Consider the following 10,563-nt stretch of genomic DNA (forward strand, 5'->3'; position numbering starts at 1 on the left):
GTTGCTATGATAAATACAAGGGACGGCTGATAAGTCGCAACGTAAAGAACCTACATGGTCTTGACTCATCACCTTATTACTTATACAAATATTTGTGCAACACGTTATTAAAAAAATAGCATCCGTAAAAAAATGTAATTAGATAATATCTAATGCCCAAGTAGAAAATACGTTATTTTATGTTAAGAAAATCCCAATATTGTTCAGATTTTTCACTCTCACTTTGTATTCATCTACAAATTTATAATTATATAAGTCTTCCAATATAAGCTGAGTGAGTTACAGACAATGGACAGCCAGAGCTGTGCAGTGTAGAAAACCGAAATTTAGCATAGCAATACATTTAGCATTTCCTCCTTTCTCAAAACTTTTACGGTAATGAAAAAAAAAACATATCTTAAGATTTATAAAAGAAAAATAAGTTTTGTTTGCAAGGATTATAAAAGTTGTAAAGCTGCAACCTACAACTTCTACATAAAACAAAATAAATTTAAATATTAACAATACTGACACAACAAGTAGGTTATATATTACAAACGTTACGACATTATTATTATAATTTGGTATGTTGCAATAAAAAAAAGATTTTATTATAATACATCATATTATTAAAATATATATAATAGAGATCTCTACTTCCTTTAAAAAAAATAGAGCAACTACTCTTTCCTTAGGTTACATATATGTTAAACCTAAACTGTTTTGCACTTTAATTATTCAATATATCGTTAGCTAAAGTCTAGAAGCATAAATTATGTGTAATATGAATGAGGATAGAGGATTAAATTTCATCGAAAATAAGCAAAAAACCAGAAAATAAACCTGTTATTAAAAATGGCAATGTACTGTATCAATTGCCTTGTTAGTGCTGTAATAGATAGAATAAAATACGTTACGTGCGTTATCTTTGGTATGCCACAATATACATATTAAAATGATAAAATTTCGAGATTAGATTTAATATAAATAACATGCAAAATGTTTAAAAACAACTATATATTTCGATATTGATGATGAATACAATAAGGGTGTATGCATTAATGGTATGTAAATGGTAATAGGATGTGCGGCACCGTTCTGTCGCGCACCAACTCGGTAAACCCGTAAGTGTTTTTATTTAGTTCGTTGACCAGTTACGGCCGTCGCGCAACGCAAACAACGCCTTCGATAAGCCTCGATTATATGTCACACTGTCAGTGACATCAGGTACTATCTCTGTATGCACTCTAAATTCTCTACTATTCTCCACTATCTTAGAAAAAGACTTCTAAACATTCTTATCGTGCAAGATGATATCGATTATTTGATTTATTTTTCATTTATATTGAATTTATTTTTCAAGAATTGCGTCTGTTTAAAATTATATACTTACAAAAATGTATTCTTCAAGCTATTCACGACGCGATATTTTTACAAGTAGTTTACATTTCTTAATTGTACCGTGGTCATAATATTTTTTAATAGTATAATAAAACAAAATATAAATGTAAAATATATTTTTCGTAATATCATTAGTTTTTACGTTATGAGAGACTTATTTAGGTTAGTACATCCTCAGTCTTAGATCTCATGATAATTTCATAGCATTAAGTATAACTTTCTCTGTTACACGAATGTAATAGAGTACATACTCGTACTCGTATATAGAGTAGCCATTCACGCATATATAATTTCACATTTGTTGCTAATAGGATTGTGTATTTTTGATTATTTTGAGTAAGACTTTAAGACGAATTCATAAAATATTGTAATTACTGTTATGAAATAAAAATATTATAGTGTTTTTGTTAACTACTAAAAAAAATATTGAAGAAGCCTGTATTTATTTAGCTTTATAACAGGATAGGTCGAGGGAATCTTGTGTTAAGGACACTCCATTCCCCTCTTTTTAATAATAATAACGGAAATCGAATCCACACAACCATTGCGTTTGCCGCATTCCCATTGTGCCACAACGGTGTCCTATTTGTTATTATAAAATAAAATATTTTTATTAATACTCCTGTAAGAAAAGGAGGTTATTAATTAGACTTTATTTTTTTTTATGTTTGTTATCTCATAACTTTTGACCGATTTTGATGATTTTTTTGTTTGAAAGGCAGTGCTTCCCGTTCCGTTCCATTTTTTTTGGCCTATTTCTGACAATGGTATCTATAAGACAATGACATAAGTCTTAAATTTGCATTAGGTATGGACGAATAACTCAATGTCGCACCAATCGATTTCGATGATTCTTTTTTTATTTGAAAGAATACACTTCAAGGATAGTTTGTTGAGATGTTTCTGATTATGGGGTCCACTTGAAACTGAGAAAGTTTATTTTTATTTAGGTAAAAAAAAAAAAAATACTGTAATAGTTACAAAGAAAAACATTGTTATAATATACCAAAATGATAGTTTGCACAAAAATAATGTCTAATTAAGTTAAGTTGTACATATGACAATCACTACCACTCATTGACAATCGGTAGTAATTGTTACTGACTGACACCAATTAAAACAATGTTTTTCCTTGTAACTATTACAGTACAATTATAATTTTTACTAAATATATTATTTTTTAACAAAAAAAAAACCCACTTCAAACAACAAACTAAAAAGTTAAAAAGCTAAAAAAATTGTATAATTTTGAAGTCAGTGCAAGTGAAACAAACAGGCTTAGTAATTTAAAATATCTGTAAGTAAATATTGTAGGAAGGTAGTTGTAGAATTAGCTTGATACCGAAGAACAAGAGTAGCATAATTAAAATATTTTACATAATATATATAAATAATCATAAATCTAAGAAAGATCTAAATCACACAAAGCAGATCTCATCTTTTGTAGCACACTTTTTCCTGCATAGCAGGATAGGCATATGGAACTCAGAGTTAAAACCAGTGTTCCCCATTTTTCATCTAATTTTTGATACATTATGTGTTAAATGGTATTACTCAATACTACACCTTATCTATCAGAATAGGAAAATGAAAATAATTTAAAAATATATAATCATTTCCTCAAGTCGGACAGGTTTTGTCTGTACTATGATAACATTTGATGAAGAAGTGAAATCAACTGACATATTTGAAATGATACAAGTAAATATGAAACTTTGTATAAAGTGAAGTGAAATGGGACAGGGTGCAGTTAAGATTATTCACTTTTTATTTAGCTTTACAAAGTATCCTACAAATATGCACCTTGTGTTAGCTTATTTGGTTCTCCACCTATTATTAAGTTTACTTGGTCTTTATTTTAAAATGCAAAGTAATAAAAAAAACATCAAATATAGCCATTTTATAAATAAAACGCTAAATCTATTAAATGTTCATTTGTTGCATAACTTAATTATATGAATTACTACAAAGTAATCATAATTATTACTTTCAACAACCTTATAGCAGAATATACCTTACAATATTGTGATAATATGTAAGTTGACACAAGTACAACATATTTATCACATCTCAATAAAAAAAAATAATGCGCAGGAGCAGTGTGATTTTAAACTCAACTGGTTGTGGGTATTTCCATTTCTGCTCTCTGGTGTCGAGGCAAAGCGCAGCGTTGAGTTCTGCTACTCAGCACGCAATGCCTCCAAAATTTGGGGGAAAGTGGGAAATGCAGTGTCTTAACTCAAGGTTTCCTCTGCCTACCCTGCCGAGTGCACGATACACCTTAAAGTTAATTTAAGTTTTTATTTATTTAATCAAAAAAGCAGCTTCATAGGTTTTCCTGCAATTATCTGGGTAATGCGGAGGGAATATAGTATTAAGAAAACACTCAGCTTCCTCCTTTCCACCAAATTTTAGAGACACCACATGTTTAGTGCTGAATTTCAATGCTGTGCTTTGTCTACCAGATGAAAGGTATAAAAATTATTTACTTACTTAGCTTCATGCTTTATACCTAGCAGGGTAGACATAGAGAACGGAGACATGGCCAAACCAACTGAGCACATTTCTTATTCTCTCTAGTACCTGCCATTCTGTGTATCTCTTCATGGTGGATTTTGGGGGATTGACCATATTTAAAAATGATTTAAATATAGCCAATCCCCCAGGCGAGGGAAGAAGATGGGAAGTGATATGATAAAAAATTGTAAATGCTTGTTACCTCATTTATAATTGGTAACAAGCAATTACAATTTGTGCAATAGCATGGATTGTTTTCTTTTAGTATAAAATCATTAAGTGCCACATTCAAAAACAAACTTTGTCTAATTACACCTAGTGCCTAAAAGCCTGGCGAAAAAAGTATGTAAAGAATATATTAACATAAAACAACATACCTCAAGCGATCAACAACTGCTTGACGTTTCGGTGGAAGAATCATCTCTTCCATGGGTTGCAACATATTCGGTGGATGTTGGGCGGGCGAGGCGCCGGGCAGCAAGCCGCCCGCGCCACCGCCTCCCACCAGGTGCTCCACGGTGACTGCTTAGCACTTTATGTTTGCCCCCTCATTCTATGTCCCTTATCGAAACTGCTATTCAATATTCAAGTACTCCAACGTAATTGTGACAACACTATAAGAAAATAACTGCAGTTCGTCCTGAATACCCTAAGTACATTTTTCATATTGACACTATTATTCTAAAAAAACACCAATAGGCAGATATTTTTTATTGTCTTATAGTTTCTGATTAAACATTCCTTAAACACTGATGTAAATTAATATGAATCAATCCAAACAAATGTTTTGGAGTAGTACAAGTTATGAAGTCACAGCACAGTCATTTGTAAAAAAATATTTCACTTATTCATAATATTAATTTAAAAAAAGATCGAAGCTTCACAACAAAGTTAGTTTATCTAAAAGTCAAAGAAATGACTAGCTTCTATAAAAGAATAAACTAAAACTTCGGTTTTCTGTCTTTAATCACAACACACAGGCCACTTGTAAGAACTAAAACATCAACTGACTGACGGCGACGCTTGCTTTGAAAGTTTGACCACTTTTTTTTTTAGGTAATGTGACATAGATTCTCTTCTTATAAGTAAATAAATTTGAATATAAAAAGGAACCAAAATAATATATAATTATTATACGACACGATACTGTTTCTACTTATAAAATTATTATACATAATAGTATATTATTTGTAAGACACATTAAGAAATTAAAATATGAATAGTAAAATTATAATATTAAATAATAAATCTCATAATAAATATAAAATTGGTTTTCCATTTATTGATTTTAATATATTTTTTATTTTCTTTTCTATTTTCTTGTAATACTTTTAGAAACTAAATTCTTAATTTCAGCACGGTATACTGGCAATCTGGCAAATTAGTAGTTGACAAATGACAGATTAATAACGTTTAACAAAAGACAAAAACTCAAACAAAAGTACAAAACTAAAAAACGAATTGAGTGAATATTGCTACGAGTTGCGATAAAAATCTTATATAAATATTTGAAAATCTAAAATGTCAGCGCTCTATGCTCGAATAAGACATTCTACACTTTTAGTGAGAAGATTACTTCACCATTCACAAGCGAATGCAAAAAAACTTAATTACGCTATTATTTCTAAAAACTATGGTTTGTTTTTATAAAATTGTAATCTCTGATTATGTGTTTATGTTTATAAAATAAAGAAAATTTCAAATTTCTATAATTTCCAGCAAACTTTAACTTAACCTCAAATTACACTACTGTATCTGATCACAAATCAGCGGAATCATCTAAAAGTAGTCCGGAAAGAAAAGAATTTCAGGCTGAAACACGAATGCTTTTAGATATAGTTGCAAGATCTTTATATTCAGATAAAGAAGTAAGAAAAAAAAAAAATACATTTGCATTTGATTTTCAAATGTATAAATATTTAATGATTCATGTTCTAATATTTTTTCAGGTATTTATAAGGGAACTTATATCTAATGCTAGTGATGCTTTAGAAAAATTTCGATATTTAAATGTGAGCTCAACACCAGACTCGCTAAAACTGGACAACATTGATAGGGCACTTGAAATCAAACTCGTCACAGATAAACAAAATAGAACTCTTACTTTTGAGGTATATTAAATTGTAGTAAATTAAAAAAAAAGTAAAAAGTAGACAAAACAGTTTAATAAGATTTCCCAGGAACATTCAATTTCTAAAATGTACTGTTATTATAAAAGTATATTTAAGAAATAATGAAAATAATGAAGCTTTGACTGAAATAAAGTTTAAAAAACATATTTTTTTCTTGAATTGATGATTTTTTATATTAATTGTACTCATTTAATTAATTGTAATAATTTATTGATATATGATGAAAAAATGTAAATCTACAAATTATGATGTCTGGACTAACCAAACTGATGGTACAGCTGTGTACTGTAGACCTGGGCTACACTCAGTCACTGACCACAAACTCTAAAAATATGTGCAATGCTATGTTATAAAATTTATGAAAACATGACTAAATATACTACTACTAGTAGTAGTAAAATTACATGTTATTCAAGAAATTATATTAAACTGGTCTTATATTCAAACCAAAATATCTATTTTATGTTAAATATATATTATTAATTAAATATTTATATATAGGATTCAGGCATGGGAATGACCAAAGAAGAGCTCATACAAAACCTTGGAACTATCGCTAGATCTGGATCCAAATCTTTTATTGAAGAGATTAAGAAGCAAGGAGCTGATCAGGCCAGTTCAATTATTGGACAGTTTGGTGTTGGGTTTTATTCTGCTTTTATGGTAGCAGATAAAATAGAAGTTTTTACAAGAAGCAGTATTGCTGGTTCCCCTGCATACAAATGGAGTTCTGATGGGTAAGACAATAAGCAGTTTCCTATCTGTTTTTTAGCTTTACACTGTATCCCAAATAAAATGGGGTAGTCAGAAGAAACTCAATGTTAGGATGCTCCATTCCCCACTTTTTCCTACATTTTCGTGATATCATGTTGATTGAGAAGCTAGGTCAGAAAATGAAAATAATTCCACAGAAACAGTGAATTCTTCAATGTAAATAATAGCATTTTTAAATATTAACTTCACATTGTCCTATAAACTTTTACACAAAGAAAGCAGTTCAGAAATTAACTTTGAACTGATCTTTTTTATTTTTGTCTATATAGGTCTGGGTCATATGAAATTCAAGAAGTAGATCATGCATCTATTGGAACAAAGATAGTTGTATACTTAAAGACAGACTGCAGAGAATTTGCTGATGACACAACAGTTAAAAGTAAGGATAATTTGCAATCAGTTATTTTATTTTCGCTTCACACATCTTTTCTCACAAATAACAGGATAACATAGAATATTTGATGAAGATGAAGTTAGTGTTAAATCCAGTTTTTGAGACATGTGTATTAAATGGTGGAATTCAACTTCACTTAACAGTGAGACTAACGTCTATCAGAGCAAGGAAATGAGAATAACTTACTCCCCTAGTCAAGATCAATTCCACAACATGTGTATTTACTGTCAGATCTCAATTTTGTTGTGTTCAATTTTTTCTGTTTTGTAATTTTAGACATTATAATGAAGTACAGCAATTTCATTGGCAGCCCTATTTTATTGAATAGTGAACAAATCAATTCTATTAAGGTAACTCCTAATAAATATCTACATTAATTGGCAATATTTTATTATATCAATTATCATATAAATCTTAAACTATTTGCAGCCTTTATGGTTAATGGAGCCAAAAGAAGTGACCCAAGAGCAACATATAGAATTCTATAGATTTATTGGTAATTCCTATGACAAACCTAGATTTACTCTGCATTATAAAACTGACGCACCCCTAAGTATTAGGTCAATTCTTTACGTACCTGAAGGTAAACCTGGTCTCTTTGAGCTGTCCCGAGACTCTGATGTGGGTGTGGCTTTATATTCTAGGAAAATTTTAATTAAAAGTAAAGCCGAGAATATTTTACCTAAATGGTTGAGATTTGTAAAAGGTATGAGAATGTTTGTTTTTTTTGTATAAACTAAAAGGAACTCGAAAATATGTATAAAATTTACATTTCTTATTTTAGGTGTTGTTGACTCTGAGGACATTCCACTTAATCTTAGTAGAGAGCTGTTACAAAATAGTGCATTAATCGCGTAGGTATTTTAGTCTCTAATGTTATATTTTTTTGTATTTTAGGTTATTTTTGTTTGGTTGTATATTATGATCACTTTGTCTAAATTTTATTACAGAAAATTACGAAATGTTCTGACAAATCGTTTCCTGAAATTCATGATTGATACTGCTAATAAAGATCCGGTTGGATATGACGCATTTTATAAAGACTATTGTTTATTTTTTAAGGAAGGCATTGTTACTAGTCAAAGTCCTTTGGAAAAGGTAAATAAACTTCTCTCTCAAAAATTAACACGCAACCTTCGCAACTGGTAGGGTACTTAATCTATATATTCATGACATTCGGTACATTTATTAAAACACTAGCCCGTAAAGTGTTTCAAATTTCATACACGCTACTACACTAAGTACATACTGGAGGTACTGGAGGTATCTCCAGTGAAGACAAGATAAATTAAAATTAATTATGTAATATTGTCCTTTTTAATTACTGAGATAAGTATGTGTCTTAATTTTTTATTTCATTAATTTTAGGAAGAAATTGCTAAGCTCTTAAGATTTGAGTCATCTAAACTAGAAAGTGGTAGTAAAACATCATTAGCCGAATATGGTGCTCGACAGAAAAATGATCAAAAGAATATATATTATTTAGCTGCTCCTAGGTAAAATTCATAATATTTTTGACATTTTTAAAGTGAACCACCATTTTTAAAACCACCACACTAGGAAAAGAAAAGTATTTGTAGAAAAAGTATAAAAAGTCTGCAGAGATGCTAACAACAGAAATAAATTGTACCAAGTATATAAGAATTTCGTCGTAGCTTAAAAAGAACAACACTTATATGAATGTATATGGCTTAGTGGTCAGACCGCTTAGATGGTTTGAGGCGTAGGTTCGAGTTCCACTACATTATAATTTTTATGTTTTCTATAAATATTATTCCTTATATATTAACATAATATATAAAAGATCTACATGCTTGTGGCATACAGTGTAGTATAACAAGTTATGTATATTTTATAGCCGTGAATTGGCCCAATCATCCCCATATTACGAATCTCTGAAAAAACGCGATGTTGAAGTTCTATTCTGCTATGAAATGTACGATGAACTAGTTCTATTAGAACTTAAAGAATTTGGAGGAAGACAACTTGTTTCTGTTGAAAATGACATGCAAAAAGATGCAGCTGAACTACAAGACACCGTTATTGGTACTAACATTTCAATTTTTAATTTTTCATTTGCTTGTGTCACTAGTTCCAAAGCTTATTAAAAACTTTAGGGGGTCTCGATGCGTAGTGTGTTTGACTGTGTAAACACGATGGTTACGGGTTCGATTCCCGCTCGGGACAATGAAGTATTTTTATTTCTACACTCTTCTAAAAACAAAAAGCTCGCGGCGATGTGTTCCGCCACGGTTAAGTGTCTGAAAAAAATGGTAATGCGTGGAGAAACAGAGACGCTTTTTTATCAGCTTATCCTGCTACATACAGAATAATCTTCACTGGACATATGAACTTTATGCCAGTTTAACTTTATTAAAAAATATATAATAGAAAAAAATGTATGATTTCATGTTTTTTTAAAAGCTTTCTTTATATTACAGGAAGTGACGACTTGCAAAAGATTCAAGTTGATGAGATTATTTCATTCTTAAAATCTAATTTAAGCGGCAAAGTATTTGAAGTGAGGACTACACAGAAATTGGATTCTCATCCATGCGTTATTATTGTACCGGAAATGGCGGCCGCGCGACATTTTATTAGGACTCAAGCACAAAACCTTAGTGAAGATAATAGATTTGCCTTATTAAGACCACAATTAGAAATTAATGCAAAGTAAGTAAACATAGATAGAAAAAGAAATTGTCTTAACAGATGGACAAATAGACTAACAGAGAGATAAACACGCATATAGGATAGGCATACAGTGGACAACAAATTGACCCTATAATTAATCCGTTTTTTTTTACTTAACTTCCAATATCCCAGATGCGGATGGAAAGTATAGAACAGAGTGACTTTTTCTGCTATGCAAGAAAATGTGAAAATATTGTGATATTAATCTCTTTTTCAATTGAAATTCCAACTGCGTCATGTTGTATAAAAGATGAACGCTCTTAAAAGTTAAATGAAAAAGTCAACGTAGTTTTACTTAAGTGCTTTGTTTTAATGTTTCGTTACAACACAATTTTTTTAATGTATCTAACACAAATAACCCACTATTTCCTATTTTTTTATTACAGGCATCCAATAATCAAAAAACTTCATAAACTGATATCCAGTGATAAAGATTTAGCAAACATGGTGGCTCAACAGTTATTTTCAAATGCCATGGTGACTGCTGGTCTTCTAATGGATGCTAGAAACCTTATAACGAATATAAACGACCTATTAATAAAAGCTTTAGAAAAACACTAAGCTTATGTGTATATTTTTAATTAAATAAAGTTCTAATTATCTTCTATTCATATTTGTTTATTTTATTTTTACTATGTCTTTACTTTATAACAAAAATTGAACTATACAGTA

The 10,563-nt window shown here is 30.1% G+C and overlaps 2 protein-coding genes across 3 annotated transcripts in view; one reads left to right on the forward strand and one right to left on the reverse strand.

Annotated features, from left to right (window-relative positions):
* Nucleotides 1–4,915, reverse strand: part of LOC146530090 (uncharacterized) — a 25,639-nt gene extending 20,724 nt beyond the window's left edge. For both annotated transcript variants that reach the window (XM_085201286.1, XM_085201285.1), the window contains exon 1: nt 4,275–4,915. In XM_085201286.1, coding sequence (XP_085057412.1) covers nt 4,275–4,339 — 65 coding nt within the window. In that variant the 5' untranslated portion in view covers nt 4,340–4,915. The remainder of the gene's footprint in view (nt 1–4,274) is intronic.
* A 367-nt stretch (nt 4,916–5,282) lies between these two features.
* Nucleotides 5,283–10,502, forward strand: Trap1 (TNF receptor associated protein 1). The gene is made up of 13 exons (XM_085201284.1): nt 5,283–5,533; nt 5,617–5,765; nt 5,847–6,008; nt 6,531–6,766; nt 7,073–7,182; nt 7,474–7,547; nt 7,627–7,903; nt 7,982–8,051; nt 8,148–8,295; nt 8,566–8,693; nt 9,056–9,243; nt 9,639–9,870; nt 10,278–10,502. Exons 1-13 carry the CDS (start codon nt 5,419–5,421, stop codon nt 10,450–10,452), a joined length of 2,064 nt encoding a protein of 687 aa, XP_085057410.1. The 5' UTR covers nt 5,283–5,418; the 3' UTR covers nt 10,453–10,502.
* Nucleotides 10,503–10,563: the final 61 nt, after the last annotated feature.

The sequence above is a fragment of the Heliconius melpomene genome, chromosome 17 (genome assembly GCF_056956725.1).
Source record: "Heliconius melpomene rosina isolate 202511_hmr_F chromosome 17, ASM5695672v1, whole genome shotgun sequence".
Taxonomy (NCBI): Eukaryota; Metazoa; Arthropoda; class Insecta; order Lepidoptera; family Nymphalidae; genus Heliconius; species Heliconius melpomene.

Bases quoted from the DNA above. Each gene is read 5' to 3' on its own strand.
- Trap1 (XM_085201284.1), top strand. From the start codon at position 5,419: ATGTCAGCGCTCTATGCTCGAATAAGACATTCTACACTTTTAGTGAGA. The intron at 5,534-5,616 runs GTTTGTTTTTAT...TATAATTTCCAG, and splicing joins TATTATTTCTAAAAACTATG to CAAACTTTAACTTAACCTCA. The intron at 9,244-9,638 runs GTACTAACATTT...TTTATATTACAG, and splicing joins ACTACAAGACACCGTTATTG to GAAGTGACGACTTGCAAAAG.